We start from the raw sequence: 18,251 nt of genomic DNA, 5'->3' as shown, positions 1-18,251 counted from the left end.
GTAGATAATTTTTTTATTGACAACCACATTTATTGAGAAAAAGACAATCAGACAGACAATAATTATCAAATAAATTAAGTTTAAATGCCTGGTCGGCTTGTGAATAGGCAAAAACAAAAAAGAAATATATATATATATATATATATATATATATATATATATATATATATATATATATATATATATATATATATATCACATTGTCAACCTAAGGCATGTATATTGCAGTTTATCGCTGTACTGTGTGGTTTTATGTCTGCAGTTCATAAGACAGGCCAACAGCACCCGGGGCCGGGGCCGACACATTTCATAGACCTAATGTCTAATCCATTAAATACTATCATTGTGACGGATCTCCAGACGTTCCACCCTGCTGGTACTAACAGCAGGCACGCAGAAAGCTTTGAAATTTCTCAGTTTTTTTTTCTTTATTCAAGTAAGACTACAAGCAGTCACAGTTCTGATGTATTAAGGCAGTGCAATTATCGGGCTGAGTTTGAACTGGTGGCGGACCGGGGACTGGAGGGGTAATGGGGCCAGAAAAGAGGTAGGGAGGGCGAACACGGACGGCTCAAAGTTCTTGCTGCTGAAGGTGGCGGCGAACTCGCCGGCGAAGAACGAGGCCGACTCCGGGGCGCAGGGGGTGGCCGGCTCCGGCGTGGCGGCGCTCGCCGGGGCGGAGGAGAGAACCTCCGACTCAAACTGCTGCAGCTGACCCATGAAGCTGAAGTTGGGCGAGATGAGGGCGCGGCGCTGCTTGATGATGTCGAAGGCCTCGTCCAACTGCAGCCGCTGGGTCCGCATGATGTAGGCCATGCAGATGGTGGGCGAGCGGGAGATACCGGCCTCACAGTGCACCAGGACCTTCCCCCCGGATTGTTTTACATGGTCTGGAAAGACACGGAAGGGAGAGATGTGTTCATTAATGTCCAAACAAACAGGAGGTTTTTCTATGTACACATACTGTATACTCATTCTACGTATACGACCATCGCTCCATGTCGACAGCATTTACTTCCTAGGGGGAAAATAATAATTGTACTCCATTTTTTTTCATGTGAAAACAAATAGGAACCATTGACTCATCAATTTGAGAAGATTGCCACCTATCATCACATACAGTACGTCAGAGGTGGAAAAAAATACAATGTACTCTTATGCAAGATATTTTCGCGTGCACAATTGATATTTTAAAAGTCGAGGAAAGGTCAGGGGTGTTCGATCTAATCTCACAGGGAACAAGCATATTGAGTCAGTGATGACGTAGATGATAAATCATGCGGGGGTTTTGTTTTTTTTTAGCTCCTCCTAAAAATCTATTAGACACACTAGTGTTTTCACTTGTGATGCTGCCCATATCGAGCCAATATATTCAATATATAAAGATGAACAGGCAGGGTTTGAGGATACAAACACCACAAAGACAAACTACTTATGAATCCATTTGATATTTTGAAAGACAGACTGAACGTTAGGGACCTATTTTTTTGGGCCTATTCTTTGGAGAGGGAATGCAAAACTATACACTAAACCATTTTTTTTTTAAATATATGATTTTTGGTTCTCTCTCCATTTCTTTTGTTCATTTACAAAAACAACAACTCTGACGCACACACACGATAAAAATGTGTTGAATGTTCCGACACTTTGTCATCATTGTCTAATGCCCCACTCAAAAATGTCTGGTCTGTGTCATGAGCTGCTGCTATTTCATCGAAACTGTTGTGTCTCCCCAGGTTTCTCTCGAATCACATGGAATTTGGAGATTGCCCTTGTCTATTTTTTTTTTGGAGCCGCTGCGCACATTTCACCCGGCCCCATTTCACTGTCACACAGACACATTCAGTAAAGTAAAGTACGGGATGTGTAGGTTGGCTCTTAGGGCCACAGCCGGGTGATACAGCGATGATTTCTGACAAGAGGGCAAGAGCAGACAAATGACGAGGGATGTGGGTTTCTTAATGACTGTCTCGAGTGATGCACGTTTGTTGGCTGGAGACGTCTCTGCGCTGCTGTTTTAATCTGAGAGGTCAATATTCCGAATGCACACACACACTCACACACTCTTTCCTGATAAGAGATTGATTTTTCTGCAGAGCCCGATGGGGTTATGCTGGCTTGGATTTGTGCGCTCTGTGCAGCCCACTTCTAATCACTTGGCGTGGTAAATAGCTTTTGGAGGCCCTTCCTGTGTGAAGGCTAAACCTGATCCTGGAACAGATTTGGTGCCTTACATAATAGGCTGGCAGACATGAACATGCCCTAAATGTAGGCGGAAGCCCAAACAATGCACAATACCCACAATAGCAGCCACCTAATGCAGGTCAGTGAGGCTCTCGTGGGCGAGCTCTGTCCTCTGCAATGCCTGACTATAAATAGCCGCCAGAGCACTGTTTTTAATCCCCCCCACACAGACACATTATCCAACACCTCACCCCTCCTTCTTTTTTCTGCTCCTTTTCCCCTCCCTCCCTCCCTCTCCACCTCCCGCCCCCTCTCTCTTTCGCTGTGCCTCCCTGTGATACGCCCACTCCATTATATCCGTCAATGAAAAGCATCTGCACAAGAATTAACAGCAACTGTGCTTAACTTGAAGTCAGCCCTCAACCACCATCGTAAACAACTGTGCGTGGGCGTATGTCTGTGGTTGTGTGCGAGTGTGTGTGTGTGTGTGTGTGTGTGTGTATTAGCTAGGGCCCACTCCTTCCCCTCCCCTAACAGGAAGCTTATGGGTAGTCAAACCGACTGGCCACACCCAGCAGAGTAAGCTGCTGAGATTAGGCGCTGAAGGCGATGACAGCATGGGAGAATCTATTTTTTTTTCTAACACAAGAGGGTGGCGTGTGTGTGTGTGTTTGTGTGCGCGCGCAATGGGTCGGTGGGGGTTGGGAACGAAATCAGACTGCTGGGTCTGCGGGGAGGGATTGAAGGTGAGTAACGAGGTTAATCTGATTATAGCAGAAGTGCTCTTGAGTCCTTCCTATTTTGGATCAGCAGTGGATGAGACAAGCGAGCCAAAAAAGAAAAAAGCAAAAAAAAAAAAAAGCCGCGATGCTTATTTTAAACACGGCGGGCCTGAGAAAACACACCCAACTATAGGTGCATAATAAGGTTGTTCCAGGAAAGCACCCGGAGCGGGTCCGCCTCGCCGGCCGGGTATTTGTTTATCTCCTTTCCTAATTTGGGTCAGCAAGCTACAGTCTGGATAAGGTCATGAGTCGGATGAATCCTCCCCAACATTTTAAGAGAGCGGCCAAAAAAAAAAAAAAAAAAAAGTGGAAGCAAACCAAGCATCCATGAAGGATGGACAATGAATCGGTTCAGAACAAGCTGCCTAACGTGCATTCCTCACGACTCACCAATGAACTCGATGGCCTCCTGGAAGTGGGAGCTGATGTCGGCCATGTGATTGTCCTCCACGGGGATCCACTTGTAGTCGTAGCGGTCCTTGGGCGGCTGCAGGTCTCGGCGCGACACGTTGAGCAAGGCCGTGATGTGAAGGTCGCTGAGATAGTCCTGCCGGGACGCGTGGTAGGCACTGCCGAGGTAGAGGAAAGGCAGGATCTCCACGGGCTTACCCTGAGAGTGCAGGAGGGGAGCGGGGGCAAAAGAAAAAGAAAAAGAGAGAGAGAGGTGTGAGTCTGGGGGCGGGGAGTGAAATACACACTAGGAGGCGAAACTCCCGCAAGAGGCGAAACGAGGTACAGGGGTGACTTTAATTTTTGTACCCCCCCCCCCGGAGCCAGGCGGGCAGCGTCGCCAAAACAACTGGATTCAAACGGGCTCAATAAGCCGCAGGAAGGTACGTTGAGAACACTTCGACCCAAAACAGAGGGTCAAAAGTGCGGAGCCCGCGACAAGCGCTCGGCCATTATGTCAACATTTGAGCCCATAATATGTCGGGGAAAGACACAATAGAGTATTCTTTCGCGGAGGATGTGCCGACGCCACCCGCTTTCTATTTGGGCGGCGCGGAGATAGAGGAAAGGTCAGACGGCAAACAATGCGTTTCTCCGCAGAACACGGAATGTTACCCGGGCGGCCGCGGGAACCGTCGAGGTCACACGGCGTCACGTGTTTTGGGGGAAAAGAAAAAAAGTATATATATATATATATATATATATATATATATATATATATATATATGTTATTACGGCGGTTGCGGCGAAGGGAATGAGACTGAACACCCGAGTCGAATAATGTGAGAAGAAAAAAAAACAAAAACAAAAACAGGACGGGAGGATGGAAAACCCGTTTGAGGGTTCGACAATGGTTGCGCCTAGAAAACGGCCCGCCGCGTTCCGCGTCTGAGTCGTTGAGCCAGTTGGTGACAGGAAGGTTGTGGGGAAAGGACGACGACAACAACAACCCACCTGATCGTAATCTGGTTTCTGGTGCAGCCTCGCCTCGCAGTGGCTGACGACTCTTTTTTCGGTTTCACTTCCAGCCTGGTCCACGGTCTTCACCTCCGTGCACAGCTCCGGGTACTGGGAGTGGAAGTTCTCGTATCCCCCTGTGTGTGTGTGTCGGGGAGGGGAAAAACAGGACTCATTATAAATAAGCTCACAGTTCATTTGTTCACTCACACACACACACACACACACACACACACACACACACACACACCTCTGTGAGATGGTGTTAATGAAATAGTCTCGGCGAGGCAGGGACCCGCGAGGGGATTATATGAATATAAACCGCCGGGGCCCCCACGGTTAATCCCATTTAGGCCCAACATCCTGAGGACGCAGAGGTGGCAGACGGATGTGAATGTGTTCTGACACTTTGTCAAAGGGTGGGGGTGGGGGTGGGGGCTCACTCTATCAGACGGCGGTAACTCAATTTTATTCTCTCCCACCAAAGTCTTTGTGCCACCAATTTGTCTGTTCCTCCCGCACTGACTCATCCACTCCGTTTACGCACCACCAGCAGGCCGTTTATCACTCCAAGAACACCAGCGTGTGCGTGCGTGCGTGTGTGTGTGTGTGTGTGCGCGCGCATTTTTGAGCGAATGTGTGCGACGCAATCAGCGGAAGTGAGACGAAAAGTCTTAAAATCCCCAGTCAGAAAAAAGCCAAAACCTGTCTGTATCCGCCCGAACCCTAAAAAAAAACCCAGGGTCATTATTCTTGAAATGAGAACGTGTGTATATCGATGTGACGTCTTAATTCCATTTAATTGTATTTAGCTGTGATATATGAACACGGAGTCACCGCGTCCTTGTGTAAAAACGAGGTTGACGTGAAATGGAGGCGCATTATAAAAGGGATATGCAGATACATTTAGGAGACGTATCAAGGTCTTTGTGCGCGTCGAGAGATTCTATTTGATACACGAGCATTTCTTTGAAAACGAGGTCGCGGTGGAATTAAATATCGTCGAAATAATCACGGAAAACTTAAGAATATCGGAAGAACCTTGTCTTACCGAACTCCTGCGTAACTTGTCCTTGTTATAATTGAATTTTAAAATTTCGACGACAATTTTCTTAAATAAAAAAATTAATAAACGAATAAAAATAATAATAAAAAATATGAAAAAAAAAAAGAGAGAGTTGAAACGCACCTTTGAGAAAGCAGACGCTCGCCCCGCTCGCCACACGCGACAGGGTGTCGATCACGATCTGCGCGATGCTGTCCTTCTTCAGCTTCTGCCAGTGCGCGGTCCGGTCGTCCAGCGCCACCACCGCCGAGATGCTCCCCTCCCGCAGCCGCAGCAGCGCCCGCTCGTCCGGGATGACGAACTGCAGCGGCACCGGCCCGCCGCGGCTCCTCCGCACCACCACCGCGTTGAGCGTGACGTTGACCGAGCCGCGGATGTTGGAGCCGGTGAAGGAGAAGTAGGGCCGGCAGTCCACCACCAGGCAGCTGCCGCCCTCCTTCCGCAGCATCTTCCGCAGCCTCCTGCAGTCCACGCTGGAGACCTTCATGTTGACCCCCACCTTGATTGTGTTTATTGCCTTGGAGAGAGGGGGGTGGTGGACCAAAAACGGACGGAGATCCACGGGGAAGAAAGAGAAGGGGAAGCGCCGCGGAAACACACACACACATACACACACACACACACTGACACAGGATCCCCCTACGCGCGTCCGTCGTCCTGCTCGCGGGGCCCCGTGCCTACGTTTCCTCCGAGGGGATTCCGCGCGATCGGTTTTATGTGAATGGGACCTCCGGCGCGTGACGTCGCGAACCAAATATGGACACCGGCGCGCGCGAGCTCGGGTCCGCGGCGAGGGGCCCCGCCCACGACGCGGGGCCGCGGCGCGTCGCCGGCGGCTCCAGGCGCGTCCCGACCACGCCCCCCGCCCTCACCCTCCTCACCCTCACCCTCCTCCTCACCCTCCTCCTCCTCCTCCTCCTGCTCCTCCTCCTCCTCCTCCTCCTCACCCTCACCCTCACCCTCCTCCTCCTGACTCGATGCTCAAGGTTTGAATCGAGCGTTACTCACGTCAACGGACATGTCACTGCTTCCCATTCAGACATTTGAGGCGATAAAACTCAAGTGCACATTCCTGAGATGGTTCACAACGGCAAAAAATATATTTTGAATTAGATAGATAAATAATAATAATACCAATAATAATAATAATTATAATAATACCAATAATAATAATACCAATAATAATAATAATAATACCAATAATAATAATAATAATAATACCAATAATAATTAAAAAATAATAATAATAATAATAACACCAATAATACCAATAATATTAATACAAATAATAATAATAACAACAATAATAATAATAATAATAATAATAATAATACCAATAATAATAATACCAGTAATAATAATAACAATAATAATGCCAATAATAATGACAACAATAATAACAACAATAATACCAATAATAATAATAATACCAATAATAATAATAATTATAATAATACCAATAATAATAATACCAATAATAATAATAATAATACCAATAATAATAATAATAATAATAATAATTATACCAATAATACCAATAATAATAATACCAATAATAATAATAATACCAATAATAATAATAAAAAAAAATAATAATAATAATAACACCAATAATACCAATAATATTAATACAAATAATAATAATAACAACAATAATAATAATAATAATAATAATAATACCAATATTATTAATAACAGTAATAATAATAACAATAATAATGCCAATAATAATGACAACAATAATAACAACAATAATACCAATAATAATAATAATACCAATAATAACAATTATTATAATAATAATAATAATAATAATAATAATAACAATGATAGTAAAGTAATACAAATAAAATTGCGAAAAAATTACAATATACAATAAACCTTAAACTTAATAAAAAGAAACATGGCAATATACAGTAAACTTAAAATTAAACCAAAATTTGAAACGTTTGTCAATATAATATGAACCTAAATAAACAACAACATAAACATAACATCAATTCACATTCTGACAAAAGTAGGAAATTGTGAATTGTGAATGAATATATATATGTATATAAAATCTGTGAATATACTGTGTGTAACGGTGTGGAAAATAAAAGTGGCCCTAAGTACATACGCATATAAAGTATTGCAAACAAACAGCAGAGTGTTTTAACATCCCCTTCTCTGACTCAGTCAGCGAGATAGAGCCAGTCAGAGGAGGCGCTGTGCTGTCTTGTTGCAGCAGCAGAAAATAAACAGTGTTTGGAGCACGGTGGCTGGAGCAGTCTGCTGCTGAAGCTGTACCGTCCCTGAGAAAGTCTTCCCCGAGTTATGAATGATTTAAAGCTCTCGGTTGGCAGGCGATGAACGGACCAAAACAACCAGTAAGGGTTTATTCCTGTGCACAGCGGCCTCTCCCCATTGGTCGATGCTGAGGCCTAATCTCTGAAATGGACTAATAAGCTTAAACGTCACACTGCAACACTTCACGTGACACACAATCAAAGCTAACACACGCCGAATGAATAATGGATCTGTTCGGGGCTTCATCCTGGGTCTTGTGCGTGCGTGGGTGCATGTGTTCTTTTGACGAGACAAAGATATTTTCAAACAGTTGCGTTGTGGAATAGTCTTTGGAAGCTGAAGACTGCGATGGTCAGACGCGAGTGCGTCACTACTGCTGCAACCATTAAGGATTTGATTCCACTCTCAACTATTTACGCGGCAAAAAAGTATGCTACCGTGCTACTGAATCAGAGTTTGATTATTACAGTGTAAAGTAAATCATCAATAAATCATATTAGATAATGCATTGTCTCATGCATGTATTTGTAGGAAATACACTGGCCCATTCAACCTTAATCTGCAGCAGAGAAGGGACCTTGCATATATGGAGCTCTGCCCACCTCACTGTCAGGCTGGTTTAGACTGGTGCCAATGGATGGATGGATGGATGGATGGATAGATAGATGCATCACGGGTTGGATGGGTGGACGGATGAATTTCTTGGAATGGCCGGACGTATTCATACAGTGAATGCATGCATCGATAATTGATTAAATGGATGTTGACAAATGGACATGGGGAAGGGTGGTTAAGCAATGGCTTGGTAGACAGACAGATAGAGAGGCAAAGACAGGGACAGACAGACAGATAGATAGCTGGATGGCAGATAAATGGATGAGAGCGTGTAACACATTGCAGTCGTTGTGGATGAATGGACGCACAAACGGGTGTTCAGAACACACCGATGGATGGAGAGCAAGATGATTCCTGGCGGGGTCGGTTGGATGGATGGTCGAGGGCTAGATGGATGAATAATTTATAGATACGTAGATGGATGGATGGATGGATGGTTGGGATTGCGAGAGATGAATGGGCTTGGGGGATGAATGGATGAATGGTGGGAGGGAGGGATGAATGGAAGGCAGCTGAGGATTACAGGGGCAGCAGGCAGCGTGCCATATGGTCCGGTCTAATCTGGGTCTGTGACATCATGGCCGATGAGAGGGGAGGCCCGGCGTCCGCCGCCGAGCCCTCATTTCATTATCCCTTTGTGAGTATCCGCCGTAAACAACAACAACACTGGAGACATAGGGGCCAGATTCGCAACGCGCTCACCCCGATTTGATCTCTCTCTCTCTCTCCGTCCTTCTCCATCCCTCTCTTTCGTTCCTTCTTCCTTTCTCCCCGCTCGCTCTGTTCCAACTCGGCTTCCCACTCTCCCTTATCGCTCCCATTCCGTCTCGCTCCCTCCCTCCCTCCATTTTCCCACCGTCTTTGTTTGTGTCCCCTTCTCTCCCTCCCTCCCTCCCTCCCTCCCTCCATCCTCCCTCCGCCGTTGCCCCGCCCCCCCATTGAAGCGGACATGTATTCCTCTAACAGGATTTCCTCGGTGTCTTCACGGCTCTGTGGTATAGATAATATGTTTAGGAAGCTGGCTCGCGAGCTTAAAGCCACCAGCAATCCCTTCCACAGCGACAGTGCAGTCAGTCGGTCTGCTGCGAGCCGGTGGCCCACTTATGAGTGTTTAATACTCACACTCTGTGTGCCTGCGATAGGGCGGATGCAAAGCTCTGGAAAGGGGAGCAGAGGTGGCAAAAATAAAGAAATAAAGTGTGTATATAACCAGAGGTGGAAAGCAATTTAGAGTTACTTGACCTTTGAGTAGTTCCACTTCCACTTCAGGTAACTCGATACTTTTTTTCCTTCAAATTTTTAAGCAAATGGACGTTTTACTCCACTGTATTTATCCGTAATCAGTGCAGGTACTATATATATATATATATTTTCTTTTTACTGAAAGGACTTTTCATACACACAACATCATCAGTTTGTGAAAAGGGATTAGCTCAGAGGAGGCATTAGGCATTAGGCAAACCAAAAGTGGACCACTTAAATAGCTTGAATAATAGAGATTAATGCATTTCGGGGGCACTCCGGTCAGAACAACTTTTGCATTAGAATAAATTCCCCGGCCGTGTTCAGCTGCGCGGTTGAGTTCCAGAATGTTCCAGATCCGCGTGCGCACGCGGCGGGTAGTACGGAAAAACAACGAGGACACGCGTGCAGGACGCACGGTGCATGGCGGGTTGATGCGTTATGAAAAGCAGTTCGGTGGACGCGGCATCACGCTGTCTCACCCCTCAGCGCGTGCGGCTTCACGCGCTGGTCTTACTGTACGGTCTTATTCCCCACCCCACGCTCCAACACCGCGTCGGTACGCTATGTTATCATGGGACTTCCTGTCCAGAAAGGCCCAGTTTCCACTGGATTTTATAAAAAGAATCCAAACACAATGGATCAACTTCTCCGGAATGGGTCCACCCCCCACCCCCGCACTCCCTGTCCCACAGGCACACAGGTGCATCCTGGGTAGCTGGTGGGGCGTCATGCCTGAGGCACGATGCCATTTCACAAAAAAAAAAAAAAGAGCCCGCATGACTCACTTCTCACTTTGTTCGCTCACCTCAGCTGACCACCGAGGACGACAGGTTCGGATCCGATTACACTTTTCGAAAAAGTGACTCAAACAGGGATCTCGGTTTTGTGCAGCGGTTCTTTTTTTGGTTTTTCTGTTTTTCATACCCTCCCCCAGAGCTCCCTGGCGGTTGTTCTCGTCTGCAGTGCTCCCTGAGCGTATGTGCGGCATCTTTTCAAAAATATACAGCGTAAACGGAAAACCTTTTACTTCACGCACAGTCATGCCTTTGTTTTTATTTCAAGCCGTCTTAAAAAGGCCGGAGAAGACGGAGCCCGAACGGTGGCCGAGAGTGACCAACCCAAGAGGGGTTCAAGGTCAGACACGCAAATCTAGAAAATAAAAAAATAAATAAAAAAGAATGTGAATGTTAATCAAAAAAGACAGGTTTGTGACAGGGAGGCACGGGCCAAAATCCACAGAGCGTCATCCTTTATTAGCAGACAGGAACCGCTGGATCTCTTTCTACTCCAGGGTTTTTGGCAAGGCGTCAAAGCCATTTTGAAAAAAAAAAAAAAAAAAAAAAAAAAAAAACCCGATAAATACCGAAAAGAGAATAGAATAGAATAGAATAGAAAAAGCACCCAGACGAGGTGAGAGTTTTCCTTTTGAGATATTTTAATCCCTCCTTTCCAGCCTCCCACTCCATTGGAGGCCGGGAGTACATCACGATATCGCCCACCGCTGTGATAGTTTTTTTCCCAAATTAGGACACCCAAGCACCCACCCGCCGCCATGACGCCGGCATGACCGACGATCCGCTCGGGGTCCGATTGGTCGAAACTGGAACGAGGCGGCGCACTTCCGTTGCTCGGTCAACTCGATTCGGGTGATTTAGGATAATTGTGTTTACTTCGGGCGGGGTAGGGGCGCCACGAGTGAACAAAACAAAATAAAACAACACAATGGTTAAAGAATGTGGTCGTTCCTCAGTCGTGCCGTCTCCGACCGCCCTGCGGGGAGGACGGCGCTTCTGTGTGAGCTCACTGCCACGGAGAGCCTGGTTGGTGCTGAATCAGCGCTGCGAGGAAAGTAAACACTCCCGTGGGATCACATCTCACCCCCATCTCACCGCCGCCGACAAATTCAATGTGAAATGGGAATATCTGGTGTCCCGGGGGTTTGAGTAAGGATGTGATGTCCTCGATGACACATGCAAATGCTGAACATGCAGACACACACACACACACACACACACACACACACACACACACACACACACACACACACACACATCCACACACACAAACACGCGCACACACACACCACACACACACACACACACACACACACAGATACACAACATGTACACAAAGGCAGAGGCTTGACTCACCCTAACTCCACCCACTGACATGCCATGTCACAACACTTCCAGGCACTTAGACGACACATTCAGGCAGGAAGGAAGAGAGAGAGAGAGAGAGAGAGAGAGAAAGAATCAAAGAAAGAATCAAAGAAAGAAGGAAAGAGAGGGTCTGTGGAGGGCGGATTGTAGCAGCCGCCATAACCGATCGTAATAATAACAATCATAACAAATGTCCTGCGTCAGATGATCATTATTTCCCTTGGAAAAAAATCTGGGCAACAGAGTTGTCGATGGAGCAATAATCACTGTTAGTGTTTTACGAATGTTTGAATTCTGCTATGGACACTTAATACGTTACGTGCGGTCATTAGGTTTTGCATAAGCGATGGGCTTTTGTCTGCTCATCGGGAAAGTATGGGAAGCGTCAAAAGAGCGCTCTCGTTTACTTTGCCCTCCAGTTATTTTGCCAAAAATGGTCATTTCCGGCGAAACAAAAGTATTGAGTCAAAATGGCGCCGGCGGTGTGTGTGTGCGTGTGTGTGTGTGTGTGTGTGTGTGTGTGTGTGTGTGTGTGCATGTGTGTGTGTGTGTAGCACCTGCTGAATGACTTCACAGTCTAAACTGAGACTAACTAACAATAACAACAACAATAATAATAATAATAATAATAATAATTCCAACAAGCAAAATGTGGTGCATGAAAAGATTAAAATCAAGGAAAACCGGAAAATGTAGAGTAGAAAGGTAGGTTCAACTCTCGGCCACTGAGTTCCTCTTTTACGACGCTGAATCGGGGAACTGGTTTCAGGTGCCTGGCATGTGGCTATTACAGTTGAAATGCAAAGACAGTTCTGAGTCGCTGTGTTTTAACATCACTTTGTGATTGTTTTGACTGAACGCGTGGCTCTCAAAGAAAAACAATTTATACATTAAAAACAATATGATTTGACAGCTATGCATGCGCTGATTAATTATGTATATTATGACTTTATTGTAATGTGAGTGTGTTAAGTCAAGACGGACTGCGTGAATAAATAATACTTCCCTTTTCTCTTCTTGTTCCTCTTATTGATTGATCAGTTGATCGATTTAAACCTTTATTGAATATGGTAGCCTTGTTTTTTTATTTTATTTATTTTTTCTTTCATTTTTTAAATATTATTATTATTATTATTATTATTATTTGATCTGGTAGCCTTGTCGATTGAAATCTCTTTTACAAGACATTATTATGAATAAATAGACAGAAGTTGGAGGAGAGAGCTTCTATTTCTTTATTTTGGATGAAAGTACCTCAGGGTTGTTCCGTGAAAGATATAGGGTTTATGGGGAAGAGGAAGGTAAATAGAAGGCCACTGTGCCGTCCATTGCACAGGAGACAAAGCGCCGTTCCTGGTACTAAGGCCATTATAAATACCCCCCCCCCCCCCCCCCCCACCCCGAGGGTTTGGACGAGCTGATGCCTCCGGCAGGTCACGGACGGGCGGAAGGTAAAGTCACAGGGAGCGTAAACCAGAGATTGGGCTCCTGCTTTCAAGGTCTAAATGCTGCTTAAAGGAGGCAATAAATACCATTTTAGGCCTCGGGCAGGGAGTCAGCCTTCAGATCATTATTTCGGGGCCTCGCAGAGAAATGGCTGCACCGCATGGTATCAGCCGCACAGAGCGGCCTTCCATTTAAACAGCTCCCAAGGTGTTTCTTTTTGAACAGGCCTATTTTAGGGAAGTTATCTTGAAGGTCCTTTGTTTGGATTGATGCTCGGCAGTGCAGAATGAGGTCACACCGAGCAAAGGGGAAATTTGTTTTAAAAGAAAAGCTTTTGGGAGTTGATGCAACTCTCCAGGAAAGGCCCAGTGAGGCCTGCGGGGGTCCGGGGCTCGTCGGCTTCCACCGGTTCCTCTGCGCTGAGGCGTGCATTGTCTTTACGTTTTTTCGTTTCTTCGAGGGCTCCCGTCACCTTCCGGAACCCGCGGGGCCGCTACGATGATGCACGGGTAAAGCAGCCTCCGGCGTCTTCCGAGGCATTTCCTGAGCGCGACGGCGGCGGAGTCGGCCTTTGTTGCGCCGAGGAAGTAATGCTGCCTCGCGAGCTCAGACATTCCTTCAAACAATTAGACGTTTTCCCAGAGCGGCGACGTGGGCTGCTCTTCCACGGCTCGAGAAAGGTGTCGCTCTTTTTGAGAGCTTTTGCATCAACGCACCGGCGCGAATCTGAAAAGCGAAGGCGCCGTAAAGCTCTGTGTAAGTCGAGTCAAACTTAATTTGCAAAGCGCATTTCATTCACACGGGAAACCCAATGTGGATCTTAATGCCCCATAAAGAAGTCTGTGAAAAAGAAGTGTAAAAGAAAACAATGTGAGTAACGACATCCATTTGAATAAAATTAAAAAAATATATGAAAAAAAAGAAGTACAATTGAAATGAAATAAATAGATGAAAGTGGGCCATTCCAAATTTAAAAAAAGCCATGGAGAAACAGGGGAGTTTTTTACACTGTGCTTTTGAAACAGGCCGTTGGCGGCTGTTCCAGAGCCCAGGGGCGAAACGACGAAAGGAAGCGTCGCCAGGCTCCATTTTTATCTTTAAAGAGATGTATGTGGCTCACTGAGCAAATAAACGGTCAGATCGACTGAGAAAAAGGACCTTGGACACACTCCGTTGGAAAATTAGATCATGGCTGTTTTAGAGATAACACAACACAAGCAAATAGCGTCAATGTGCCGCCAACCGAGCGCCACCTTGAAAATGCCCTTTGTTTAACCGGCAGATTGTCCCAACGTGCAAGTGCAGCCATCGCTCTCGGCACGTTCAGTCCTAGTGGGCCCAAGTCATGACAAATACAGTCATTAGATGAAGAAATGCATGAACATGTGTGCGGGGAGACGTGCAGACACGTGGATCTTGAGCTGCGGTCGCCATCTGATCGTGAGTCCAGATGCAGCGTCTGTGAGTTGCGGTGAAATTTGAAATTCCAGTTCCGCATTCGTTTCGCGCTGATTTCCCAATTCACCCGATGTAAATTTTGTATTTCAAGTCGCGTGGCTATCGCTACACAGCAGACTGAGCAGAGATAAATTCCTGGTGTCGATGAATCACATAGTCAATTTGTTATATGTGTTATAATGGAAGAATTGGAAAAATGGTGCGTTTTTTTTTTTTAATTTGTACTCTTCTGCAGAGACCAGCTTTATTAAGACCCTTTGCCAACCAATATGCAAATGAGGAGGATAAACATGCAAAATTCAATAAAGTCATATTTGAAACTCCAAATGCAACACTTGAGCCGTGTTGAGTCGTGTTAAAACCTCAACTACCGTGGATGATTACATCACCATCACGGTGTAAAAATACCAGCACGAGTGAAAGAGTTCAAATAACTGTTTGGGGCGTGGGCCTCAGCAGACACGTTTTAAAGCGTCGTAATTACTGTGAGTTCATTTGTAAAGTTCACAAGTATTTTGCAGTCGCCGGCAGAGCCTCGCTCGCTCACTGCCGCTCTCTCTCCGCGTACCAGGTGATGAAGTGGAATTTCATCACACCTCACGTGACCCAACCTGTTTTCTTTGGTGGTAGAAAGTGACAAAAGTACTTTATTGCTGTGCTTCAGTACATTATTCAGGTATCGGTACTTAGTTTAACGTATATTCAATTTGGTAGACTTTCGACTTTTACATTTTCCGCGACATTTCAAAGTAAAATATATATAGTAACTTAAGTAAAAAGAATATAATTGTGGTAGACTAACTGCTACTTGTCCATATTGGGCTATGTGTATAGACAGGTGGTGTACATGTGTGTCCTTATCCTTGTAATATCCTTGTAAATTCTGACTGCTTTTCACTGTCAGAATGTAGAGAAATCCAGAACAAATGTGTTCTCTTTTTCAGGTTGTTGCCATTTTGGGATGGTCCTGGTACTCTACACGCTCACTCCTGCTGAGAGCGCATGGGCAAAGAGCGGCGCGTCACGGGAACAAGCAGTGACGTGACCTTCAGAGGAAGCCGTGTCAGAGCCCCGCCTGCCCACCCGGCACACCCACCCACCCACACATACACACACACACACATACAGATACACACACACACACACACTCACACTCGTGCACTCGTATGAAAGGGGTGGTTTTTATTTAGCGCCGAAAGCTGAGGAGTCCCCTGCCCTACATACACACACCTGCAACCCCTCTCTCTCTCCCACTCACTCGACCTGGATCGTCCCCTCCTCCTCTCTCTCCCTCCCTCTCCTCCTCCTCTCCTCTCCACCTGTGTGTGGGAGGCACAAAGCCAAATCCTCTCGGCTGGAATTAATTTCTGTCCGGACCTTACAAATTTGCAATTCTCCTTCTCTAATAACACACACACACACACACACACACACAGACACACACACACACACACACACACACACACACACACACACACACACACACACACACACACACACACACACACACACACACACACACACACACACACACACACTATTCCAACCAGTGAATGGAAATAGAGAGGGCAGAATGGAAAAAATGCAACAGAGAGGGTAGGAAGCAGGATCTGAACATGGTGCGTGTGTATGTGTGTGTGTGTGTGAGTTGGGGGTGGGTAGAGTGCACACGTCATGGGAAGTAGGTTCAGAGACACGTATGCACTCACCACCAGAAACTGTCCAAATGTGCGCACACACACACACACACACACACACACACACATTGTAGTCATGAGGAGCAGGTGTCGCAGTGTCACATATGGACAAGAGGATTTGGTGATGAGATTGACGTGATGAGGGAAATGCTGAAATGCATCTTGGGAAACGCCCACGCGGCCGTCTCTCTGATGACAGCGTCGCATCTGCACCGCCACCAGAGCTGCTACCGCCGGCATATTTTAGTTGACGATTGTCACAAAATAAATAATAAAATTCTTAATAATTATATATAAATGGTACATGTCTAGCCGCTGTAGAAGAGAATTGTAACAAAAATATTCAGACGGACAGTTCGTTTGCCTCAAACCAACGGACGGAAATGCACCAACCTCATATTCTGTTTATTGTGACATTTCCAACATTGGATTAAAATTCCCCCCAAAATTGGGGAGGGAAACATTACTGTGGAATCTGGCGATCTCATAAAATGGTTGTGGTCTACTCTTATAATTCCGATAAGGCGATTATGTTATAATTGTGACCGCTCTAGACTCCATTACATTAGGTTAAAAAAATAAAAAATAAAAAAAATTCTAGAAGTGGAGCATTTTAATGAGTATTTCACCGATTTCAAGATTCAGTATTCTTATATGTGCATTCACATGAATAGCGATATTTTTACCTGTTACTGCCCGTTATACCTTTTTTTTATTTTTTTTATTTAATTAAAAATGTTTTTGCCTGTATTTGGTGCGAATTACATGTTAAAACCCACGGCCCTTCTGCCTTTATAACACGGAATTACCAAATAGAAAAAAAGGCATTTGACAAAAAAAAGGTGTTCGTGTATAGTCACTGTGAGTGGGTATAGAAGACCATTTAAAGGGAGGTTTCTCACCATACCATTCGCATTTTCCAACACTCGACTCGCAGTAAATATATAAATAGGTATCATCAGGAAAACGGTCAGGGGTAATGCAAAATGTGTGAGCTGAATAGTAAACGTGCTGAAACTCAATTTCACACCAGAGCGGTCCTTTAAATGTTGCAGAGGCCAGAATGGAAGAAACAACCAATCAGCCGTCTGCAAATCCAGAAGACGCATTCACAAAAAGACTCGAAACGTCACATTCGGCGACAAGAATACTGCGGAAGACAGTGCCTTTTAAACGGGACCTTGCAGGCTCTCTCTCACACACGCACGCACACACACACACACAATACAGTATAAACACACGGCGGCAGGCCCGCATCCAACCTAACATCAACCATGGCTGCAGGCGTCTATAAATACGTTTCCGAGGTGGAATATGATTTAGCAGCTTGTTGTTGTCCTGGCGTGCAGACGGGCAGGTCGACGGAGACTCGGCCGGTATCTGACATTTCCTCCCCGCACTGCTCCTAAACGCTCCCCCGGAGGAGCGAGGAAGCGGGAGTCTCGCCGGTGACTCATACATGAGCTGGCTCTCTCTTAACCAACGGGGGGGGCGAGATTCAGTTCGCCCCATTGGATGGGGTTTGACTCCCTAAGGCCGGCACCCAATTCAACCGACCAACCAGTTCACGGGATGAAACAACGATGCAGAGGAGTGAGGAGTTGGGCAGAGTTAGCGATGAGGGAGGAGGCACGCACGCACACACACACACACACACACACACACCACACAAAAAAAAAACATACACCACCCACCGCCCTCCTCCTCTCTACTACACCCTGGCGGGGAGATGCTAATTTTATCGAGCTGACCCGCTGCTGCTGTCATGTAGCCTTCATAAGAGTCGAGGAGCGGTCGGTCGCAACGGAGTCGGCGCTTCATTAAAGGGGCGTCCTGCGTCACGAGGAAGAAGTGGGGTAATAAGGCTGGAGGTGACAGCGAGGGAGGGGGTTTCATT

At 45.9% G+C, this 18,251-nt stretch overlaps 1 protein-coding gene across 1 annotated transcript; it reads right to left on the bottom strand.

Moving 5' to 3' along the window:
* Positions 1–207: 207 nt before the first annotated feature.
* Positions 208–6,112, bottom strand: dusp5 (dual specificity phosphatase 5). Its single transcript, XM_079999188.1, has 4 exons — positions 5,566–6,112; positions 4,374–4,513; positions 3,360–3,579; positions 208–890 (listed from the first exon to the last, which is right to left on the bottom strand). Exons 1-4 carry the CDS (start codon positions 5,927–5,929, stop codon positions 469–471), a joined length of 1,146 nt encoding a protein of 381 aa, XP_079855314.1. The 5' UTR covers positions 5,930–6,112; the 3' UTR covers positions 208–468.
* Positions 6,113–18,251: the final 12,139 nt, after the last annotated feature.

This window comes from Zeus faber, assembly GCF_960531495.2.
Source record: "Zeus faber genome assembly, chromosome: 4".
Taxonomy (NCBI): Eukaryota; Metazoa; Chordata; class Actinopteri; order Zeiformes; family Zeidae; genus Zeus; species Zeus faber.
This window is presented reverse-complemented; position numbering and strand designations above follow the sequence as displayed.